Source organism: Perca flavescens, chromosome 16, assembly GCF_004354835.1.
Source record: "Perca flavescens isolate YP-PL-M2 chromosome 16, PFLA_1.0, whole genome shotgun sequence".
In the NCBI taxonomy this organism is placed as follows: Eukaryota; Metazoa; Chordata; class Actinopteri; order Perciformes; family Percidae; genus Perca; species Perca flavescens.
In genome coordinates this window covers 31,175,623-31,201,214 of record NC_041346.1, presented here as the reverse complement: position 1 = coordinate 31,201,214, position 25,592 = coordinate 31,175,623, and the positions used below count along the sequence as shown (strand labels likewise).

The window sequence follows — 25,592 nt, the reverse complement described above, 5'->3', positions numbered from 1 at the left end:
AGAAAAAAAACAAGATAAACGTGTCCGTGTACACGAATAAAAAGATTAAATTACGTGAACATTTCTCGAACTGCCTTGAGACTGGGTTCGATATTTGGGCTTCACTATAGAGAAAGCTGAGTTTGTTCTGAACATTTTGATATGAAATTAAAAAAAACATGCAGAGCCGTTATATACTAATACCCTAAAAGTTGAATTTAAGAAGATGTGTACAGATTGAGAAAAACAGAGGATAAGGAGACAGACTAATCCTGGAGCTGTCTGAGAGTTGCATGCATTGTGTTGTAAAAGTGATTTCCCAGAAGACTGCATCTGCTTTTGGTTGTCACACTTTCTCTTCTTAATTTGTTTGTTTCCACCTCGTTGTGAACATCAGCTTGTATTCAGATATTATAAGGTTTAGGTGCAGTACCCTAATACTGTATCTGAAGTCTCTTTTATATAGACCTTAGTGGTCCCCTAATACTGTATCTGAAGTCTCTTTTATATAGACCTTAGTGGTCCCCTAATACTGTATCTGAAGTCTCTTTTATATAGACCTTAGTGGTCCCCTAATACTGTATATAAAGTCTCTTTTATATAGACCTTAGTGGTCCCCTAATACTGTATCTGAAGTCTCTTTTATATAGACCTTAGTGGTCCCCTAATACTGTATCTGAAGTCTCTTTAATATAGACCTTAGTGGTCCCCTAATACTGTATCTGAAGTCTCTTTTATATAGACCTTAGTGGTCCCCTAATACTGTATCTGAAGTCTCTTTCCCAAAATTCAGCCTTGGTGCAGAATTACAGCCACTAGAGCCAGTCCCACAATGAGCTTTCCTTAGGATGTGCCATTTCTGTGTCTGTAGCTATTGAGGAGGGGGGGGTGGGGACCAAGGTGGAGGGTGGGGGTGTGGTCTTGACCAACTGCCACGTTGCTCGTTTGAAAGCCATGATGTCTCTCTCTCTCTCTCATGGGGGGGGCAAATTCTCTGGGCGGGCAAAACAGAGAAAGGGGAGGTAACCTTTCCCCTTATGACCTCATAAAGGGAAGATTCCAGATTGGCCCATCTGACCTTTCATTTTCTCAAAGGCAGAGCAGGATACCCAGGGCTCGTTTACACCTATCACCATTTCTAGCCACTGGGGGACCATAGGCAGGCTGGGGGAACGGATATTAATGTTAAAAATGCTGTTCCAATTTAACAGAAGAGAGGAGCAAAGAGGGGTTAGGATGGTGACCGGCCTTTGACGAGCTGTTACCACCACCATCTTCAGCCAGAGAGGACATTATTTCTTCAGCTTCTTCTTGCATTGCCACCCTGGTGGGAAGTGTGCCAACAGGGCTTGCAGCAGGTGAATCGGTCGTGCTATTAACATCACTGCTACACAATTTTTTAGTAAGACAAAAATGTATTAAACTGCCTTGTTTTCTTTTTGCCATGGCTATATGATGCTAACTGCAGAATGGATTTCAAGGACTTTGTACGCCGATTAATGGCCTCCAACGTTTATATTTTTTCTATGAATCCTTGAGTTAACATGTATTACAGTTTTTTTTGGATTGCTTAAGCACGATTTTCAAAACAGGAATTAAACATTAAAACACACTAAAATTAAACAAACTGTACATTACACAAAAAAATCTATCATGAAGTCACTTCCTTGCAATACCAAAGCACTGACTGTCAAATTACCGCACCGTCCAACCAATTGGTTCAACACAGTCATCAGGTGTGCAAACACTTGTTTGCTTAATTGTAGACACACCAATCAGGTGTATAAGCACTCTACTTCCTAGAGGAAGAGGAAGAGGAAGACAAGAAGGTGCTCAAAGAGGACCGAATCTGACAAATGAGATCCGCGCAACACTGGTTGACCACGTTGTCAACCATAGCCTGCCGCTGAGGGAGGCTGGACTGCGAGTACAGCCAAATCTAAGCCGATACACAGTGGCAAGTGTGATAAGAACATTTTGACTGGAAAATAGGTATTGTAAAAATATCATCATATCAAACACATCTGCACGGTTTCAGTAACTGCTTACAGTACTGTATTCTATGCACTATCAGCACTTCTGTTACCTTTTCCTGTGAAATTACTGTACTATTGTATACTGTTTTTTTTTTCTACATAGGATTGAGGATCAGGAACGACAAGGGGGAAGGCCTCCTATGTTCACAGAACAGCAAGAGAGGGAGATAGTAAACATGGTTTTGGCCAACAATGCTATAACACTCAATCAGCTCCAAATTAACATTGTCAATGACCACGCCAGTTTCAACGATATCCATCAGGTCTCAACATCAACACTGGCACGCATCCTAAAAAAAACATATTCAAATGAAGCAAATTTATGGAGTGCCTTTCGAGCGCAATTCCGAAAGGGTGAAACGACTGCGGCATGATTATGCAGAGGTATGTATTCACTTTAGCAGTGTGATCTTGCATACTGTCTCATAATCTTTTACTGTACTGTAATATGTATACTACATCTACACTGAACTACACAATTTTGCCTGACACTGTTCTTCAGAGAGTTTTATGAATGGATGGAGAGGAGATCCAGCATGAGTTCATTGACGTAGATGAGGCTGGGTTCAACCTGACGAGAGCACGAAGGAGGGGAAGAAACATCATTGGCCACAGGGCTATAGTCGATGTCCCAGGGCAACCTGGGGGTAATATAACACTCTGTGCAGCCATTACACAGAATGGGGTCCTCCACCGCCATGCCCATATGGGCCCTTACAACACAGCACTCATACTTACATTCTTGGACCAATTGCACAACATAACCGCAGCAAATCAAATCGATCATATGCAATACATTGTTTTCTGGGACAATGTGTCTTACCACCGCTCTGCTCTGGTTCAGAACTGGTTTCAGCAACATCCACATTTCACCGTCCTATATCTTCCAGCATACTCTCCATTCCTCAACCCTATAGAAGAGTTTTTCTCGGCATGGCGGTGGAAGGTATATGAACTCCGTCTCCAGGCTGAGGTACCCCTCATCCAAGCCATGGAGGAGGCCTGTGACCAGATGGAGGTAGCAGCAATGCAAGGATGGATTCGTCATTCAAGACGTTTCTTTCCAAGGTGTCTTGCTAATGACAACATTGCCTGCGATGTTGATGAAATTCTCTGGCCAGATCCAGCTAGGCGAAGAGACAATGTCTAGTTTTGTTGCGTTTGGTTTTTTTACAGTAAACTTACAGTACAATACGTAAAGTGACATTTTGGTACAGTATTATGAATCTCCATTTCAACATTTTGGGCGTGTTGAGAAATAAATGAGTTTCTTCAGTCTGCAACATTGGTCTTGTGTAGTGTTTGGTGAATTTACATTATATTTGTACTTTGTTGATGGTAGCCTACTCTAATCATAGGGAAGTAGAAGTGCTAAAAGTGTTTTAGGTTTATCACAGAAGAGTGTAACTCGTGCAAACAGAGTATAGTAATGTGAAATGTGTGTGTTTCATATGGTAACAAAGTGTGGTTTTTAAACAAAAGTGTATAGTTTTTACAAGAGTGTTTGATTATGCAAAGGATCTGTAGTGTTTTGCTAATTGGGTGTGTGGTTGTGCTAATTGTGTGTAGTGTTTTGAAAACACGGGCCCTGTTTTGAAAATCGTGCTTAAGCAATCCAAAAAAACTGTAAAAAAAATTGAAATTGCACGTCAAAATGACACATTGTCAATATTTTTAGAGACCCCCCTTAAAATTTCACAAATCACGTTTTCAGGGGAGCCCATGTCTTATTAAGGGGAGCCGAGCTCCCCCGTAGTTTGCAGCCTGAGTGTTAGATATGTATCATATAGCTGTAGCTTTTCCAACGTTTCAGACACAGATATGGAGGTAATAATAAAGAGATGCAAAACTACCACAAAGAGACACAAAGAATCGCCCAAAGACCACAGAGACTTGATTGTAGTACACAGGTGTCAAACTCAAGGCCCGCGGGCCAAACCCGGCTCCTCGGAAATGTTGATCCGGCCCGCATATCAATTTAGGTTCACAATACATTTGGGCGAATCTAGCTGTGCACCAAACCACAAACATGGAAACTTGTTTTCTCTCAGAAATGTCCACAGAACCAGAGAGTTTGCACATGTTACTTTTATTTAATAAAAGCATGTCGATATACTTAACATGTCTGGTCCTTGATTGTTAAGCTTTTTGAGTGTTATGTATCTATTATCTAGCTCTAGCCTTTCCAATGTTTCAGACACAGATATGGTGATTATAACGGTCTAAAATTGATGTGCAAGAGAGACGCAACATGACTACAAAGAGACACAAAATGTTTTGGGAAAATGAATTTTTTTTTTAACCCTTGTGTTGTCTTCCTGTCGACTGTGAACTTGTCCTTCTGTGAAACGTTTTTGGGTGCATTTTTTATGTTTTTGGCGTTTTATTAACACTTTCTTTCATTTATGGTCCATGAACCTAATTTAAATGACATTATACCTAATTTTGGAGTTTGAAAAAAAGCTGAAATTATGAATTATTTTGACTGATGTTTAAGATCAGAGGATGTTGAGTGAGTCTATGTCAGGAGACGGTTTTCAAATGCTATGAAATAGAATTAAATGACCAAAATTCAATGGAAGTTATCATGAATTTTACCTGCGAAGAATGTTGTATGGGTTCAATGGGGCAATTAGGTTGTAAGAAACTCATATTTCTGAGATAAAAAAACTTTGAAAATGCGTCAAATTTGACCTGAGGAAGGACGCCTAAACCCCCCCGCCAAATACGGGCACCTACGTCTTCGTAGCCTGACCAGCCAGCCCCACATCCAGATGTTGGGTCTGGGAACTCCCCATTGGTCAGGGCTCAATCCAAGGGGCAGGACAAACGGTTGTCTTTCACATTCTCTCTGCACGCAATAGGATAGCGCTACAACCAACCAGAGCAACGCTAGTTGATAGATTCAACTTTGAACTCCGAACATATCTTCCTTTTTTAAGAATGACTTCAGTGCCGTTGTTTGTTCTTTTCTCAAAGAAAAGCTGAACTCCAAATCTTCCAGAGTCGCGGCCAAAGCCGATTCCAAAGACCCCTGTTCTCCAGCAGCAGCCATCTTCTTTGTTTTCAAGTAGCAGGGAATTCACCTGGAACCGTCGCAACTCTGCCGTCATTATGTTAAGCCCCGCCCACCGACTCCTATACACGATGTGATTGGCCTGACCAGAGTTTGGTTTTTCCAGCTTGCAAGCCAACGGAGAGTTGCTAGACGACCCTGGCTGCAGATTACATTTGCTGCCACTAGGGGGCATCTAGATTTCAAGGCTAACGTCTTCCAAAAAGCGAGGGAAAACTCTGAATACTAAAAATGTGTTTCTTTGAGTCTCTGTCTTTCAAAAATGCACAAATAATGACAAAGAGGTGTCTTTCGTAGCAGCTCTTATCTCAAACTGCTTGTGATGTACGGGTGATTGTTTTGCATCCAAAATCACCGTGGCTCCAAAGACTCTTTCCAGAATCTGTGTTAACAATCTGGCAGCCGCTGACGCTCTGCTGCAGGCTACAATTTCAAGCTGATCCAGGCAGTATGTGCAGAAAGCTTCTATAAAGCACGCTGAATTATGACGTGCCAGTCGGGGCTTTAAGGGCAGCTGGGTATTGAGCCAAAAACACGTGTTGCAGACTGCCGGTCTGAATATTCAGCAAACGAATATTGAATATTCCACTAATATACCAGCACAGAAGTTAAGGAAAAAACATAAGACTTTCACCAAGGAAACAGGTGTTCATGTCCTGAAGAAGTTAAGGAGAAAACACAAGACTTTCACCCAGGAAACAGGAGTTCATGTCTTGAAGAAGTTAAGGAGAAAACACAAGACTTTCACCCAGGAAACAGGTGTTCATGTCCTGAAGAAGTTAAGGAGAAAACACAAGACTTTCACCCAGGAAACAGGTGTTCATGTCCTGAAGAAGTTAAGGAGAAAACACAAGACTTTCACCCAGGAAACAGGTGTTCATGTCCTGAAGAAGTTAAGGAGAAAACACAAGACTTTCACCCAGGAAACAGGTGTTCATGTCCTAGAAGAAGTTAAGGAGAAAACACAAGACTTTCACCCAGAAAACCGGTGTTCATATCCTAGAAGAAGATAAGGAGAAAACACAAGACTTTCACCCAGGAAACCGGTGTTCATGTCCTGAAGAAGTTAAGGAGAAAACACAAGACTTTCACCCAGGAAACAGGTGTTCATGTCCTGGAAGAAGCTAAGGAGAAAACACAAGACTTTCACCCAGGAAACAGGTGTTCATGTCTTGAAGAAGTTAAGGAGAAAACACAAGACTTTTACCCAGGAAACAGGTGTTCATGTCCTGAAGAAGTTAAGGAGAAAACACAAGACTTTCACCCAGGAAACAGGTGTTCATGTCTTGAAGAAGTTAAGGAGAAAACACAAGACTTTCACCCACAAAACCGGTGTTCATATCCTAGAAGAAGATAAGGAGAAAACACAAGACTTTCACCCAGGAAACAGGTGTTCATGTCCTGAAGAAGTTAAGGAGAAAACACAAGACTTTCACCCAGGAAACAGGTGTTCATGTCCTGAAGAAGTTAAGGAGAAAACACAAGACTTTCACCCAGAAAACCGGTTTTCATATCCTAGAAGAAGATAAGGAGAAAACACAAGACTTTCACCCAGAAAACAGGTGTTCAATTCCTGAAGAAGTTAAGGAGAAAACACAAGACTTTCACCCAGGAAACAGGTGTTCATGTCCTGAAGAAGTTAAGGAGAAAATACAAGACTTTCACCCAGGAAACAGATGTTCATGTCCCGAAGAAGTTAAAGAGAAAACACAAGACTTTCACCCAGGAAACAGGTGTTCATGTCCGAACGGACCATCACCTCGCGGTTCTCTGTACCCGGCTCACAGTCCCCTTTTCTCGGCTAAACTTAACTGTAAAGACGTCATATTCATTCATTCATTCAACCTTTATCTATCCTCGAGAGATCGTTGACGGCGACCCCTTATTTTGAATGTCATCGAGTCAGACTACGAACACAAATACAGAACAACAAACACAGAAAGTACGATCATAAGAACTATAGAAAGACAATAAAACATTCAGAAGCAGTTACAAGTAGCAGGTTGCAGGTTTAGAACCAGATTTCTAAATTGTAGAAGAGGCACAATTGAGTAGATTTTAAGAAATTTGTGGTAATTTGTTCCAGGAGTCAGTTATACAATATATATTGTTTTGCATAAGTTTTCGTACGATATTATAGAAACCCTTTCATTAACTGTGTGTGTTTTCTCTGTAGCTGATATGGAGGAGTTAATTCTAAGCCTGTATAAGTGAAGCCTAAACATCTGGATCGCCCCCTGGTGGCTGGCTGCAGTATAAGTCATAAGGCCCTCCATCCTTCCTTGTGTCTCCTCTCCCTCAATCCCTCCCTCTGTCTCCTCCATCCCTGCCTCTGTTTTTTTTTATAGAGAGGCAAAGTCCCTCCCCTTCCGCTGGTCCACCATGGGGCCTTAATTCAGAAAAAATGTGTCCGGTAGTGAACGGGGAGAGATGTTTTGATCCTGTTTTAATTCAGCGATTACAAATATGTTTGTCAGTTTAAAAGATAATTGTTAAAGTGAAGAAAGTCTCAGTTTGCCGTAAGGTTGTTAAATAATAATTTCCCCGTTCACTACCATTCATATTTTTTCCGAATTAAGGTCCAATGGCGGTCCACCGGGAGGGGAGGGACTTCCCCTCTCTTTTAGTTATTTGATGCCATAAAAACGGGCTGAAACCTCATTACACAAATGGGACTGACTCGCGATTGGTCGGGCAGGAAAAAAAAAACAAATATTTAGAAAAAGAAAGTTGGAGAAACCCGCAAAACAACAACAAATACTGCGTCAAAAATATGGAGGGAAAAAACTGCCATTAACGTGGTGAAAATTGTCTGTCTGTGTGTCAGTCTCAGACCAAAAAAAGTCAGAAAAGCGGAGAAAAAAGTCGAAAAAAGTAAAAACAGCTGACATCAAACATCAAATGGGTCAGGGCCGGCTCTGGTTTCAACTGTTTCTTCTCTCTCTATATCTCCGTCCCTCTGGGCCTCATCACTCACTTCTTCCCCTCACAGGAGAAGAGCTGAGCAGTAGAGTCTACTGGAGGCGGAGGTTATTTAGTTGTGTGTCAGATCACTTCCCCTTGATGAGATTCAGATTTTATGACAGGAAGAGAATGTTTGTGTTAAGTCAGTTAATTGCTATAATCCCCCCCCCGCAGGCTAAAGACTATGATTATACATTAAATACTCTTCATGCTTAGATGAACATCACCTGAGTTTCATTAAAACCAGCACAGCAGTTTCTAAAATTTACTCTAATAATACGAAAGACACGAGACAGACAGACAGACGTTGAAAAGAAAAGGAAACAGAGTTTTTTTTTTGACTTTACAGCATAGCATAGCATTGTGTAGTGTAGCGTTGCATACGTAGCATAACGTTGCTTAGCGTAGCGTCGCGTAGTGTAACGTTGCGTTGCGTTGCGTTGCGTTGCGTAGCGTAGCGTTGCGTTGCGTTGCGTAGCGTTGCGTTGCGTAGCGTTGCGTTGCGTTGCGTTGCGTTGCGTTGCGTTGCGTTGCGTTGCGTGACGTTGCGTGACGTTGCGTAGTGTTGCGTAACGTTGCGTTGAATAGCGTAGCGTAACGTTGCATAGCGTAGCGTAACGTTGCGTTGTGTTGTGTTTTGTTGCGTTGCGTTTTGTTGCGTTGCGTTTTGTTGCGTTGCATTTCGTTGTGTTTCGTTTTTTTTTTGCGTTGCGTTGCGTTTTGTAGCGTTGTGTTTCACTGCGTTTCGTTGCGTTGCGTTTTGTAGCATTGCGTTTCGTAGCATTGTGTGCATATCATTGCATCTGTAGCATTGCATACATAAACGTTGCATAGCGTAACGTTGTATAGTGTAGCGTAGCAATGTGTAGTGTATCATTGCGTAGCGCTGCAATGTGTAGCGTAGCATTGTGTAGCGTAGCGTAACGTTGCGTGATGTAGCTCCATTTGTTCTGTAAGGTTACAAAAACAACTTTTCCTTTTCTGACTATAGAACAATTTCAGCAGGTTCAATTCCCAAACTGAAACCCTTTTTGGACCTATATGTGTATCAATATTTTAAAGTGATTTATTTTGTCTTAAATTATTCCTTTTGTCTTCTGGAGCCTCAGATACCAGAGGCTTCTGGAAAATCCACAATGCCTAAAAGATACAGACATTTAAATGTAGAGATATAAATAAGACCTGAAATATAAAACATGTTGCTTTAATGGAACAATATAAGGTTAAAACAAATGCAGAAAAGATCAAATTTAGATTAAAAAACAAAGGTTAAAGAGAGATAGAGGTGTGTGTGTGTGTGTGTAAGGTAGGAGAGGGTGTGTGTGTGTGTGTGTGTGTGTGTTGTGTGTGTGTGTGTGTGTGTGTGTGTGTGTGTGTGGGGGGTTCTAGGTTTTCCTCTGCTCGCTGCACTGAGTTTGCAGAAGGAGACGGGAGCAGAGCGGACGCGAGTGGATTAAAGAGCGGCGTTTACCGGGAGAACACGCGCGCCATTTACGCAGCAGGCTGCTCCGGAGTGCAGTCCATCGATTTAACTTGCACACGCAGTCATACTGTTGTCAATATTATCAATAGTATTCATATTTAATGTGCAGCCAGGGAGAAGAGGAAAGCGGGGGTCTGATCTCACGTCCTTCTCCGTTTCTGAGTGACAACCTCCGGGGAAAGTTGGAGTAACGTTAACGGGCGGGAGCGCCTGGATGTTTTAACGTTTGTAACGTGCACAGAGGAGCCGAACTACACCGAGGGAAGGGTTTGTTTCTCCGGATAAAAACCGTGGATACTCCGAAAACACGCTACTTCAGCGGAATATGTTTTCCTCTCCGCGGACTCCGTGAATACTTCTCCGTGTGTGCAGGTGTGAGTCTGCAGAGCTTCCCGGTCGGTAGCACCGTCTCCAGAGGGGAGTCCAGGCTGCCCGGTCGGTGGCACCGGTCTTTTTCCCGGCAGTACCGTCTCCAGGGTTCTTTTCTCAGGCAATACCGTCCCCAGGGGGTTTCCCCGGCAGTACCGTCTCCAGATTTTTTATCTCAGGCAGTACCGTCTCCAGGGGTCCAGGCCGCCCAGTCGGTACCGTCTCCAGGGGTATTTGCTCCGGTAGCACCGTCTCCAGGAGTCTTTGCTCACTCCACCATGTCAGCGACAGCTTTACGGGTTCCCTGCGTAGAAAGGGAACGAGAGAGAGAGTGAGAGACACCGGGAGATAAAGAGAGAAACGGGGTGAACCGGACCGGGCAGCGTGGGAGACCGAGCCTGTTTTTGTTTTTCTCCTTCTTTATGATTTGTGGGATTACTACCGGACGTGAAATGATCCTGATCATCACTTTGGTGTTTGTGTTGGGTGAGTAAACCCCTGGTAACACCCCCCTCCTTTTATATCACTCTAGGAAAAAGGGGCACGAGTCACATTAAAACCTCATTCAGGTTGTTGCTGACGCAGATCCAGTGTGGTCCAAAATATTTGGTGCCTTTTTCTCTTTTTTTTTTTTTCAATGTTGTTGTGTAGATTTTTTTGTCCCAAAATTATTTTGGTCATTTTTCTCTGTGTTTTTTAGTTGCTTTTTAAATACGTTTTTACGCGTGTTTTGTCGATTTTTTTCTAAATCGATATTTTCAACATTGACGGGTTTATTTTGACGTTTTTTGTCAATTATTATTATTCTACGATTCTTTTGCCACGTTTAGGTTGCTTCCCCCCCAATTTTTTAAAGCTTTTTTTCAAATTTTTTAAAGCTTTTTCACCAAATTATTGTCACCTTTATCTATATAACGTTTTTTGTGACATTTAAAAAAAAAAAAATCCTATACCTTTTTTGTCGTTTTTAACATTTTTGTAAATTTTCGTTGTTTTTGTCAAAAACATTTTTTATTGTTGATTTGTGTTTGTCACTTATTTCAATGTTTTTTTTCTGTTTCTTTTTTATTATCGTGAACTTTTCTTTACTCATTTGGACTGCCGACGGCGGCGTGCCGAGTCACAATTAACCCACATTCAGATGCTGCTTTTCTGTTCAAGGCGTTGGTCTTTCTCTCAACAGTAAAAAGTGAGTTGAGTGTATTGTTACATCCCTAACATTGAACGCAGCATTGTGTCCCGTTGATGTTGTTTTTCCGGCAGTGTCCATGGTGTCTCAAAGCTCTGTGTCTTTAGCTGCAGACTGTTGCACGTCCCGCTGTTGGAATCCTTTCCAGTGAAATACAGCCTGTTAGCCTGTTTAGCAGCATTTTAACCATGTTTAAGCTAGCTACTAGCTAACAGTATGCTAACGTTACGTGCTGCCTAGTGTAGTGTTAACTAGGGCTGCACGATTTGGAGAAAAAGTCATATTGAGATTTACAATACTGCGATTGCGATATAATACTGCGATTACTCCCCATTCTCTCTGCTGATTCCTCACGTCTGTTTCCACTTTTGTTTTAAAAAAAGCTATGTTTTTCTGGTCGGCAGCTTATTAAGAAATTAAGTTCTGGTTCTTTACATAGCAACTCTTATACATGTTTCTGTAGTTTGCTGGCAGACGAAATAAAGATGAGGAAACCTAAATGCAATACAAGTCACTGGTGAGCGGAGAGTTGTTTTCCCCTATGGTGCCGGTGGGCGCAGCTTTCAGAGTATGACGCAATGCGCTCTGTCTCTATTTTCATCGGAACTCGAAGGCCGGTGCTGGGAATGACGTCACAGCCGAGTTAAATGAGTTCCATTTACAAGTCAGTTTTTTCATTGTGGGGTTATCTCTAGCCAGCACGACTAACATGGCAGGGCAACTCGGCAGGTTTTGTTTTTGTTGTGAACTTGAAGTTCATCTTCTGTGAAGAAGACTGCAGTTACAGAAGAGGAACTAGATGGCAGGTTATTTTGCTTAAGTTTCCAATTGACTGAAGATATAAGTTATTGTTACATTATGGTGTTAATGTGGGCAGTGGTGGCCTAGTGGTTAGAGAAGAGAGCTTGGGACCGGGCCGGTTCAATCCCCAGACCGACAGGAAAAAATCTGGGTTGTTGTCCCTCCAGATAGGCCCTTAACCCCAACCGCTCCAGTGGAGCTGCTCAGTGGACCAGCAGGTCAGACTGTGGTTGTACTGGGCAGCTTCCAGGTATGAATGTGATCAGATCAGACTGTGGTTGTACTGGGCAGCTTCCAGGTATGAATGTGATCAGATCAGACTGTGGTTGTACTGGGCAGCTTCCAGGTATGAATGTGATCAGATCAGACTGTAGTTGTACTGGGCAGCTTCCAGGTATGAATGTGATCAGATCAGACTGTGGTTGTACTGGGCAGCTTCCAGGTAGGAATGTGGAACTGTGTGAATGTGACAGATCGTCGCTGCAAATGAGAATCTGTTCTCAATCGACTTACCTGGATATATAAAGGTTAAAAAAAAAATAGAAAAGTTTTAAATTTGACTATGTAGTCAGAGACAACAAAGGTCAGATATTATATTGCATTAAAGTCTAGTCTTAAAAAAAAAGGGATTGGAGAATTGTGACACCCCTAATAAACATAGGTTGAACCTACAGTATTACGTTAAAGTACTATTACAATAGGAGTGTAAGATATACAACAAAAATTGTACAACTTGTTAAATTTGAATATGTTCTAGTTTCTTCTCTCCTCTGCAACAGTAAACTGAATATCTTTGAGTTGTGGACAAACAAGACATTTGAGGACGTCATCTTGGGCTTTGGGGAACACTGATCCACATTTTTCACCATTTTCTGACATTTTAGAGACCAGACAACTTACGCAATTCATGCAGAAAATAACCACTGTTGCAGTTGTGGCCCTAATGCAAATGTTAAGGCTAACTGAAGCATCATTCTGACTGGATTTGTAGTTTAGCTGGGGTGATTTAGATCTGTATGCAGGTCACTGTTCACCCCCCTTCAGTAATAGTTACAGCCACAATGACCTCCTGTGTTTCTGTGAACTGACGGCTCCTTAAAGTGGATCTCTGAGGGTTTTCTTCTTCTGTGGAACGAGCTGCTTGTACTTGTACTGTATTTTTATCAGCTCAGTGTGAAACTTGACCTGTAGGACCTGTAAACATTGTTTAACAACGATTACAACAAGAGGTGACGAGTGCAAAGTTAGCTCGACCCAAAGAGTCCCAATGGAGAGCTTAATGGGAAATATGCCAAATAACACAGACTTTCCCTTTGAAGCTTAGCTGATGAATGATTGATTGCTTTGCAATTGTTTTTAGAAGCGTACCATGACAACAAGGGCTGCAACTACGGATTATTTTAATTGTCAGTTAATGTGTGGATTTTTTTTTTTCTGCTAAATTGATTAGTTGTTTGGTGTCATAAAATGGTGAAAAATTTGGATCAGTGTTTCCCAAATTCCAATACGACGTCCTTGCTCTTACATCCTCCCTTCTCCATCCTCGCTCATAGCTCCTCAGAGATCCCTTCTCCATCCTCGCTCATAGCTCCTCAGAGATCCCTTCTCCATCCTCGCTCATAGCTCCTCAGAGATCCCTTCTCCATCCTCGCTCATAGCTCATCAGAGATCCATCCTCCATCCTCGCTCATAGCTCCTCAGAGATCCATCCTCGCTCATAGCTCCTCAGAGATCCATCCTCCATTCTCGCTCATAGCTCATCAGAGATCCATCCTCCATCCTCGCTCATAGCTCCTCAGAGATCCATCCTCGCTCATAGCTCCTCAGAGATCCATCCTCGCTCATAGCTCCTCAGAGATCCATCTTCCATCCAGGGAAAGTAATGGACAGATTAATCGACAATGAAAATCTAACTTTTGCAGCTCTACAACACTGGCTTAGCCACGTCATCTTTCCCATTTCCGCCCTTTTGCCTAAATGTGGTCACATCAGGCTCCAAAAAACCAAGCTGGTGACGGCCAAAATGCAAACTTCAGGCTTTAACCCTCCTGTTGTCCTCGGGTCAAATTTGACCCATTTACAAAAAACTTTCTATATCCAAACTATGACAAAATAACGTTGAAAAAAGTGACAAATGTTAGAAAAAGCTACAAAAACGCAGGAAAAAAATCAACAATTTGTTGTTGTTTTTTGACATCGACAAAGGTGACAAAATCTTGTTAAAAAAATTGGGTGAAAAAAGTGACACAAAAATCGAAAAGAGTGACGAAAAAAATTTAATAAAATCGACAAAAACGTATTGAAACGTAACGTAAGAAAATGTTAAACCCAGAAAAACACAAAGTTGCACGGTCGACGGGAAGACAACACAGGGGTTAAAACGGCAGTCAACAAACCAATGGGTGACGTCGCAGATGCTACGTCCATTATTTTTCACACTCAATGCCACAGACACATTTCAATCCCTTTATTAGCGTTTGAATCCCCTCTTTCTGTTTCCTCCTCTCTTGCCCTTCTTCCAGAAGTGTGCGTGTGCGACTCTGAGCTGGGCTCCCCCGGCTGGAGGGAACCTCTGGACTGCGTCCGAGCGTCTGAGCTCTGCAACCAGAACAGCCAGTGCAGCTCCCGCTACCGCATCATGCGCCAGTGCCTGTCCGGCGGGGACAAGGAGCGCAGCGCCATGCTGGCCTCCAAGGAGTGCCAGGGGGCGCTGGAGGTGCTGCAGGACTCGCCGCTGTACGACTGCCGCTGCAAGAGAGGCATGAAGAAAGAGCTGCAGTGTCTGCAGAACTACTGGAGCATCCACATGGGCCTGACGGAGGGTAAGCCTCAGAGTTCAGAGCTAATTAAGCCCCCTGCTGCCTGTTGATTTCCCCGCAGTGCTTTTTGTGTGGGGTTGTGTGCTTTGAGCGCAGAGCTGAGCGGATGAGACGGAACAACTTCTTGGTGTTTTTATGAGGACTTCACATATGCAGGAGGTCAGAGCTGGCTCTGCATCGATTGTTGCGTGGGTTTGTGTTCTTATGTTGCTGCTGCAAGGCCAACAGGGACGGAGAAGAAGTGCAGAAGAGAAGAGAGAGAAGTTGAGTTGTGCTGTGGTTTTTTATTTAAAAGGAGAACTGTGCCGGTTTCACTCCTCTGAGCTCCTTTTGAGCTACATTCACACTGCTATGTTTTTTAAAAACAAATATCTTTTGCTACGTTTACGCCAAGCGTCCACTTAGTCCTTTAGGCGTTTCCAAACCCTTAAAATGGAGACATTTGGAAACACTGCTGCCCCCGTTAGGGTTGCTTTGTAGTCTGTAGACGGATGGTTTTGAGCGGAAATCTGAATATTTTCAGAAAAAATCTGAATATTTCAACATTTTGTTGTTCATTTTCGACACTTTTCTCTACGTTTTTGTCGATTTTATTCAAATTTTTTTGTCACTTTTTTGCCATTTTTGTCAATTTTGTCGATGTTTTTTTTCACTTTTTTCACCCAATTTTTTAACAAGATTTTGTCGCCTTTGGCGATGCTATTGATGGGAATTTTTGTCACTTTTTTCAGCGATTAAAAAAAGTACAACAAATTGTTGATTTTTTTCCTCCGTTTTTGTAGCTTTTTTCAACGTTCTTTTGTCATAGTTCAGATATAGAACATTTTTTGTAAATGGGTCAAATTTGACCCGAGGACAACAGGAGGGTTAAAGCCTGAAGTTTGCATTTTGGCCGTCACCAGCTTGGTTTTTTGGAGAATTGTTTTTTATATTTTGAGAGAAAAAACTAAATATTTTGAGAAAAAAAGTCAGAAAAAATGTAGAAAAATGTCAGTCTCTAAAAAAGATCCCCTAACCCTTTCACAGATGGAAACACTGCTGCCCCCGTTTGGTTTTGAAAACTCTGGGCTCTCTTTGTAGTCTGGACGGATACAAACGGAGACGCCCGTCAGTCAGTCTAATCGGTTCGGTAGCTTACAGACCTTTCTGTAACCGTTCCGCTGCGCCAGTTTCCCTCCTCAGTATATTTCCAGGCGTTAGGAAGAATGTGTCAGCTTGTTAAATGTGACTATGTTCTAGTGTCTTCTCTCCTCTGTGACAGGAAACTGAATATCTTTGAGTTGGGGACAAAACAAGACATTTTGAGGCTGCTGGTCCTGCACACGGCCTACTTTACTGTGGGTCTGAGCAGAGCTCATTAAGAGCCTCTCTCTTTGTGTTCTACATCTCACTAAGGATGCCTCTGTAGTGGCGAGCAAAAGCCCTGCATTACACACACACACACACACACACACACACACACACACACACACACACACACACACACACACACACACACACACACACACTTGGCGCCCGCACACGGAGCAAACAGCTAAGCCAGATGAAGTGAAGAAAAAAACACAAACACATGATGTTAGACGTCTGAAACTCTCAGCGAGATCAGCAGCACGACTTTTAGTGTTCAAGGACGTTTTGTGTGTGTGTGTGTGTGTGTGTGTGTGTGTGTGTGTGTGTGTGTGTGTTTGTGCACCTGTTTTACTATATTCGTGGGGTCCAAAAACTGGAGAATACAGTATACTTGTGGGGTCTGCACAGCCTTGTGGGGACCAAAATGCTGGTCCCCACAAGGATATAGGGCTGTTTGAGGGTTAAGACTTGGTTTTAGGATTAGGGTTAGAATTAGGTTATGGTTAAGGTGAGGGCAAGGGTTAAGGTTAGGCATTTAGTTGTGATGGTTAAGGTTAGGGTAAGGGTTAAGGTTAGGCATTTAGTTGTGATGGTTAAGGTTAGGGTAAGGGTTAAGGTTAGGCATTTAGTTGTGATGGTTAAGGTTAGGGTAAGGGTTAAGGTTAGGCATTTAGTTGTGATGGTTAAGGTTAGGGTAAGGGGCTAGGGAATGCATTATGTCAATGATGGGTCCCCACAAAGATAGAAAAACAATAATGTTTATATATCTGTGTCTGCGTGTTTGTGTGTGTGTGTCTGTGTGTGTGTGTGTATGTGTGCACGTGTTTGTGTGTGTGTGTGTGTGTGTGTGTGTGTGTGTGTGTGTGTGTGTGTATGCGTGTGTGTGTGTGTGTGTGTGTGTGTGTGTATGCGTGTGTCTGTGCATGTATGCGTGTCTGTGAGTGTGTGTGTATGCGTGTATGTGAGGTTGTGTATGTGTGTGTGTGTGTGTATGTGTGTGTCTCTGTGTGTCTTTGTGTGTGTGTGTGTGTCTCTGTGTGTCTGTCTGTCTGTCTGTCTGTCTGTGTGTGTGTGTGTGCGTGTGTCTTTGTGTGTCTGTGTCTGTGTGTGTCTGTCTGATTGTCTGAGATTGTGCTGGGTCCTCCTCCCATCCTCAGTCCATGAACACAGTAAACACATGAATGAAGTAAACAGGGACTGTCCTTCCTTTGCCGTTGTGTATTGTTTAGGGTCCTCGCCACCACCAGATAAATCAGCATTGATGTCATGTCCACTTTCTCACAGCCTACTGCATTGAATGCTCCACCTACGTAAACAACTTCCCGTAATCAACGGCGCCGTCATTACGGCTTCGGTTGAGTGGGAAAAATTCGAAAGTTCAGCAGAAACCGCACCGGTCAAAAAGCTCAAATATTTGGCCGAATCCTGGATTCGGTGCATCCCTGCTTGCCGGTAAAAGTGGCTCTCCTATTGACTTTGTGGATCTCCACAACAAATAGTGAAGACCACTGCCCCAGTGGGTTAATAAACACTCAGAAAAAGTCAGTTCACCTTGAAAAAGTTTACTTTAACCCTTTTTTCAAAACACTTCGGTGGGCAGAATTTTAAGGGCACAGGTAAGTGGTTTTAAGCGGGCCGTGATCTTAACATATCCGACGATTTGAACATTGCGGAAATCAGCGCGCTGATAGGTGCTCTCTATCTCTGTCAGCTTGATTACAAAGAAGCTTAGAAGTGATCTTTATTTCTCAGAGGAAGCTTCATCTTCTGCGTGCTTAATTAAAGTACAGATTATTTTATATACGTGCAAGAGACATTGTGCGCGTGCAGTCTTAATTTCCGGCTGTATGTTTTTCTTTCACGTGACGACGAACAAAAGAGTTTTTTTTTTCTCCTGCTCTTCTTTTCTCTTCTGTCTCGCATTCAGGCATGAATATTTAAGAAGGCAGAAGAGGATTTGTTGGCTTTTCAGCTTAAAATGTATAATATAATCCCGAGAGGGAGAACAGGTGAGACTGAAATAATTCACAAGTTTTCTCTCTGTGTCCAAGGTTAGGGATCTGTTCCAGACAAAGAGTGCAAACAGGGTTTGGGTTTAGAAGAGAAATTAAAAATTCAACAAGGACAAAGTTGAGCCAAAATTAGAAAGCAGATTAACTTCATGACACTTTTAATAATAATACACTTTATGTATATAGAGCCCTTTACAGCCAGCGTGACAAAGTGCCTTACACAAAACAACGATAAAGAGAGAAAATCAACAAGAGGGGAAACCAGTGTAACAGAAGATCTGAAATGTGCAGCGTATTAAAGGGTACACTTCAGTTAAAAAATGTTTAACCTATTTTCCTATGTTTTTGTGTCTAAGTGACCGATGGGAACAACAGTCTTTGGAATTGGTCCGGTAGCAAGAAAGCAAGAAACAATCTGCAATGTAACGTTAACGGGCAATTGTTCACATTCAGTTGCCGTCCACCAGACTCCATGTAAATAATCAGGACTTTTATCATCGTAAAACATGCTTCATTCAAAGTCGACGGAAACAAAATAAACCAAATACCAAAAGCCGTCTTTATTCATCTTTCCACTGTTCCAACTATCACCACTCTGGTTTGGTTGAAATAAACCTTTAATTCACCCATTTACATGTGGAGATATGCTGGCTCTATACACGCTAAAAGTCCTGATTACTTACATGGAGTCTGGTGGAAATACGCTGGCTCTATACACGCTAAAAGTCCTGATTATTTACATGGAGTCTGGTGGAGATATGCTGGCTCTATACACGCTAAAAGTCCTGATTATTTACATGGAGTCTGGTGGAGATACGCTGGCTCTATACACGCTAAAAGTCCTGATTATTTACATGGAGTCTGGTGGAGATATGCTGGCTCTATACACGCTAAAAGTCCTGATTATTTACATGCAGTCTGGTGGAGATATGCTGGCTCTATACACGCTAAAAGTCCTGATTATTTACATGGAGTCTGGTGGAGATATGCTGGCTCTATACACGCTAAAAGTCCTGATTATTTACATGGAGTCTGGTGGAAATATGCTGGCTCTATACACGCTAAAAGTCCTGATTATTTACATGGAGTCTGGTGGAGATATGCTGGCTCTATACACGCTAAAAGTCCTGATTATTTACATGGAGTCTGGTGGAGTTTGGTGATGGTGATTTCGGGGCTGTTTCATGTTAAACTAAAAGGATCTTACTATTTAACTAAAAGGTCTATCTCTGTAGGGATCCATCCCATAATGTTGTCAGACACTTAAAATAATAATCTGAGTCTGTCAGCGGCAACAACAGAACTTTTAGTGGACTCTAACTGATGCTGAACATCTGTCCTGTAGGGTTACATTGCAGCCCGGTTCACGGCTTCCGGTTACAGCGTTCAAGCACAATACTTAAGCAATTTCAAAGATGTTTGTGTTCACATCAGTCACTCAGACACCAATGCATGGGCAAAACAGGGAAAGAACTATATAACCCGTCAAAGATAACTGCATGTCAAGACTTTAAAAACTCCATAAAAAGAAGGAAAGTGTAAAACTTTATGGCTCATTAGAGAATTAAATGACAGTCACAGAAATAATCTGCAAATAAAGACAATCAGAAAAGCTCAACAGTAGCTATTAATTGAGTTTTTAAAGACTTTGTCAGACTTATTAACCTGAAGCAATTAGCCAAGATGACATCAAGTATAAACTTTAGACATAAATAGACGACTCCTCCGGCTGATTTATGTGTGTCTCCGTAGAAACATTCACTTAAGACCACACTGTGCGGTGACAACCATCGTGTTCATTTGTTATAAAAGGAATTCACTTGTAATTCCCTGGAGTATTTTCAATAACACTAAAATAATAAATACATATATTCATTGTTATCCAGTGAGATCACTGATTTAGCAGGGTAGGGTGGGGTGGGGGAGGGGTTTAACACTTTTGCAAGGCACTGTATCCGTGTCACATTGTCATTAGGGGCTGAGCCCCCCCTAAAGGTCTGATCCTAGAACTGCCCCTGAATGACAGTAAAGTTAATTCAGATTCAGTTTTCACACCGTGGAGCCCCTGTTGGATGTGTGATTACCCGGCAGATCCTCGGAGAGTTACCAACGTGTTGAAGGAGACGGTGGAGATGACTAACGAGCTCAGGGACAGGAAGTCGGCTTGGTGTTGGAGAGAGAGAGAGCAGAAAACTGGATCATTTCTTTCTTTTTTCCTTTGAGAGCCGTCACTCGCAGAGGAAGTACTTCCATGTGACGGTGGGAACAGTTGGTGTGTTGATTAACACAAGGCTCATGGAAACAGATGTTTGTGACAAACAGCTGGCAGCTGCAGAGAAACCTCGGCGTATGAATGGCTTCATTAAAGTAGAGAGACCCTGACTGGACGCAGACCGACCACCGAGAGATGCAAAATGTCTGCAGAGAGACGCAGAACGAATAAAAGGTGAAGAACGACGACAAAGAGACGCAAGAAGAAATACAAAGAGACGTGGAGCGAATACACAGAGAGATACAGAATGATAATTCTCTCATAATCTGTGCGTGGCTGTCTGTCTCTCTCTCAATTTCAATTTTCATGTTGCTTTATTGGCATGACAAAAATACATCTGTGTTGCCAAAGCATAAGAACAAAAATACATATAAACAACAAGGAGCAAACACATCTGATATAATAATACTAGTAAACAGGATAATTATGATATAAATGCAGATACTAAACACATTCTGTGCATGTCCCTCAAAGGGTATGTTGAAACACTAATATATATATATATATATATATATATATATATATATATAAAATACAAATAAACAAAAGAATAGAAAAATTAAAATGATTATATATACAATTCTCTATTTATTTAGCCTTGTATTGTGGCAGGAGAAGACATACAGTGCCTTGCAAAAGTATTCACCCCTCTTGGCTTTTTAGCTATTTTGTTACATTACAGCCGACCACCCCCCTGTATCTGCATGAATACAGTTTGGTCCTGCCTTAGCGCACTCAATGACAACGGTGTGTTGTAGTCAGTAGATGCGCCAGAACTACAGTGACCACAATGTTACCAAGTAATGTTAAATCAAAATCTGGTTTTCAAAAAAGGAAAGAGAGAAAAGAGAGAGAGGAAAGACAAAGGAAAGGGTGTCGAACTGTAACCCAGTTTTTCACCAAGAAAGGTAGGTAGCCTATAGTCTGTGAGTGGTATTAACCTGTTGGCTTAATGTCCATAGTGGAATAAGCTAGCTAGCTACAAACTAGTGTTAGTTAGTAGCTTACATTTAATCACCATGTAATCAGTGCAAGGAAACGTTTAGCAAGATATTCATATTCAATTATTGTCCCTGCCCCTATTAGCAGACTTAACAACAGATGAGTCAGCAGCACCCCAGTCTCCCCCCTAGCTGAGCCCCTCCCTGTCCCAGTGAAGAAGGTGAGCAACATTGGGTTCAATGACATGCCTGTTATTTGAGAGAAAAGTTTGGGTTTCCAGGATTAATTTGATGTCACTGGTACTGTTTGCTATGACCATATTCCAAACCTCAAAACCTTTTGATTTTGTGATCACGTGATCTGTTTTGTAGCACTATAATAACCCTGGTGTGGAAATTCCATTTGACATGTCCACTTTATTTTCTTGTTGGTATACTGTACAGTATATGTGCAGCTAAGTTAAAAAATCTGCTGTTTTCATTGTTTTGAGAGGATGATAAATCTTTCATTAATAATTATAATAATAATAATAATAATTAATAATAATAATTTTGTTAAGATAATTTTCCATTTTGACAAATTTTACAATAAAAATACATTGAGACTGTAAAAGACTGCCTTCAGCACATTTTTTGTGGTTGCTTTTAATCTTGCATCACATAGTGAACTACATACTAGACTTGCATGCATGTAATGCATTTTTTGTCATGGGGCCCAAAATTCCTGTCTCTCTGTCTCCATCACTATGCTGTTGCTCTACTCTTTCTGTCTCCATCTCATCTTCCCCTCTTCCATTCTCCTCCTCCTCTTCCTCCTCCTGTATATTACCATCTGATCCATTGACAGACATTAGACATAACATCTGAGTTATGAAATGATACGTTTCTCTCTGCCTGCGTCATTTCTGGATCGGCTCATGCCTTCTTCAGAAAATTGAGCCTGTTATGAATTTTTTTTAGGCCGAACTCAATATGCAATGACCTTCAGACTTCACCAGAAATACATAGATTACTAAAATCTAAAACCTGATCCTGGATGCAGCTGTTGAAGATGTCCAGCTATTGTAGTTGCGTCCAACTGAGAGACACCCGTTGCTGCTAAAAAGAGATTTAATTCAGGATCCATCGTCTCCTGTGTACCAAACAGATACCCCCTTTGCAGTTCTTCCTCAGCTGCAGACTTTCATTCAGGTAAACAGAGTGGATCTTTGACATCTCGATTAGACGCCGGGCTCTTTTCTCCGCCCTACTTTGTTCTTCAGCCTGATAAAACGGCTGTTTTTGAATCTTAAATCCAGCTTTATGTTTGCTTTTAAAATCTGCTTCCTTCCTCTTTTCTGTCTTGTTTGCAGTCTTCATCGCCGAGATTTCAAACATTATTCAGCAGCCTGTGAATGAACAATAACCCCCCCAACCACACAGAGAACAGAGAAGCAATATTCTGCACAACTCCTTGATGGGATGTTATTTATCTTTTCAGAATGTACAAGCGGCACAAACCAGCCAAGTCTTACTGTATGTACATTTAATGCTCACAGCCCTAATATATATATATATATATATATATATATATATATATATATATATATATATATATATATATATATAGTCATCATATCAGTGTTCTCCCAAGATTTGTGCAAGACTTGGGTGCACATATTTTGGCCCGTTATTATCACCATACCTGTGTCTCAAAAGTTGGAAAAGCTAGAGCAGATGATAAATAAATAACACTTAACTTGCTGAAGAAGTCTGACTACAATCATTACATCTGAGAAAGGTCTTTTAGATAGTTTGATGCTTTGTTTCGCTGGCTTTGAAGCTTTTTTCATAGTTTTGGCCGCTGTATTTGGGCAATTTCTTTTCTGTTTTGGGCGCTTGTTGGATGTTTTCGGTGCTATTTTGGGCGCTTCTTCACTGTTTTAGGCTTTTTTTTTGGCTGTTTTGGGTGCGTTTTGCGCTGTTTTGTGCGGTTGTTTGATTTTTTTTAGTGCTTTTTTTCCGCCCATCTGAAGATTATTTGCTGACGTGTCGGAGGTTTAAAGTTTAACGCCGCGTTCGGCGTCAGAAAGTGTGAAACGGTCGTAGAATCCCCGTCTGCTTCTTTGCTTCTGGCCCGCTGACGTTCTATAAGGAGAGATATAAGGAGATTTGATGATTGCTCCGCTATGATCCATCACTTTGCCTCTGATGTGTGATGTTTGCCCGGTGGATGGCGTGATGTTTGCTGTTTGCCGGGCCATTAAACGGCGCCCGAGGATGGCGATCATTACCCCATTAAGTGGTTATGTGTTTGCGCCTCACTTATTCCTCAAAGGAGAAGCCAAACATTCAAAGCAAAGGCGGAGACAGTGTAGAACACAGAGGTCGCGCTTCGTACTTCTTTAAAGGGTCATTTTGTGTTTGTTTTCCCAAGCCTGGACAGCACGAACAGAGTTTGGGATTATAAAAAAGGACAACGTTGGGCCAGTGTTAGAAAGCAGATTCACTTTATGGCACTTTTACTTTTAATAATAATACACTTTATTCATATAGCGCTTCTTACAGCCAGCGTGACAAAGTGATTCACACCAAAAAAAACGATAAAGGAAACCAGTGTAACAGAAGATCTAAGATGTGCAACATAATAGATATAGATAGATAAATAGACCGCTAGATAGATGGATAGATGCATGGATGGATGGTAGATAGATAGGTCGGTAGATGGATGGATGGATGATAGATAGATAGATAGATAGATAGATAGATAGATAGATAGATAGATAGATAGATGGGTAGATTGATGGATGGATGGATAGACAGACAGACAGACAGACAGACAGGTAGGTAGGTATGTAGGTAGATAGATGGATGGGTAGATAGGTAGGTAGATGGATGGATGATAGATATATAGATAGATAGATAGATAGATAGATAGATAGATAGATAGATAGATAGATAGATAGATAGATAGATAGATAGATAGATGAGTAGATACTACCTACCTATGAGGTAGGTAGGTAGATGGATAGATGGGTGGATTAATTTCATGTCTGGTGTGACCGGGCCTTTACATTAAGACATTTCTGTTGCTGTGCATTTCAGCAATAAACACATTTAATTTAATTCTCCACGAGTGTCATTTCCATTCGGTAAGACGTGAGGCTGTAAATAAGATGTTGTATTGTGGTGGTAAACTGGTCGGTTTGGTTTCCTGTTGACTCACTGTGCACTGTTGAGGGGACACTGGGGGGCCACTGGGCTGTGGTTAGGAAAAGAGGAAATGATGAGGGGAAATGAAGAGACATTTGAGATAAATGGCTCCTTCCCTGAGTCTCCAGTCTCCAGAGAATGAAGAGTTGCTTCTGAAGAAAATATCTGACGGAAATTATCAAAAGTCCGACGGAAAGAGAAAAACAAGTTGATTACCAACCTTCTCTCAAAATGAATGCATTAAAGACAGACTGATGACATGAAACAGCCAGTGGTGGAGTCTGATGTATTGTAGGTTCTGGGTGTCCTCCCCCAGGGAGGTTTTGATCATCAACGACTTCATTTCCTGCATTCTGACACACTTTTATGCACCAATTTTCAGTGAAAATACCTTTTATTTAGCCTCTGTGAAGAAGAAAAACACAACATAATAATGCAGAGTACGTTGTTGTGTTGGCATTTTTAAGTGGGTATATGGAAATCCTGGAGCTTTCTCAGTGGGTATACTGCGTATACCTGCGTATCACGTAGGCTACACCGCTGGAAGCAGCGGGTAAACACTCAGATAGCGTCCTCACATTTAGACACAAAAACGGAGATAATAACTGTCCAAAATGATGTGAAAAAGAGACGCAAAACCAACTACAAAGAGACGCCAGATGACCACAGAGACTCAAAACAACCCACAAGAGACACGACACGACTATGAAGAAACACAAAACCCCAAATCGAACCAAATGTATGGGGGACATTTTTTCTTGGGGAAGGATGCCTAAATCCCCCCCACCAAATACTCAAACTTTATGCTGCGTTCCAGACACAATTTTTAGCCCGTAAGTTATGACTTCAAGTCACGACTCACGACTTGGTAGCGTTCCAGGCAAAAGTCACGACAAACCCTTCAAGCTGGCGTCAGCTAGTGGCTATCTACCGTTGATGTTAGCTAGCGCTAGCTGATACTAGCGTTTTCTAGTCGGCGACATATTTTGGGCTTCATTTAATAAACATAACCTGTAGTAGCAAACAATCGTATGTATTGTTTAGATTACAATGTGCAGAATTACTTTACGTAGCCTATTTCTTTCTATTTATTTCTATTTCTCACCGTT

General features: G+C 41.7%; 1 protein-coding gene across 1 annotated transcript in view; it reads left to right on the top strand.

Moving 5' to 3' along the window:
- Window positions 1-2,529: 2,529 nt before the first annotated feature.
- The window catches only part of gfra2b (GDNF family receptor alpha 2b), an 85,493-nt gene continuing 62,430 nt past the window's right edge, over window positions 2,530-25,592 (top strand). Inside the window, exons 1-3 of the mRNA XM_028600886.1 lie at window positions 2,530-2,662; window positions 9,911-9,973; window positions 14,420-14,719. Coding sequence (XP_028456687.1) covers window positions 2,530-2,662; window positions 9,911-9,973; window positions 14,420-14,719 — 496 coding nt within the window. The remainder of the gene's footprint in view (window positions 2,663-9,910; window positions 9,974-14,419; window positions 14,720-25,592) is intronic.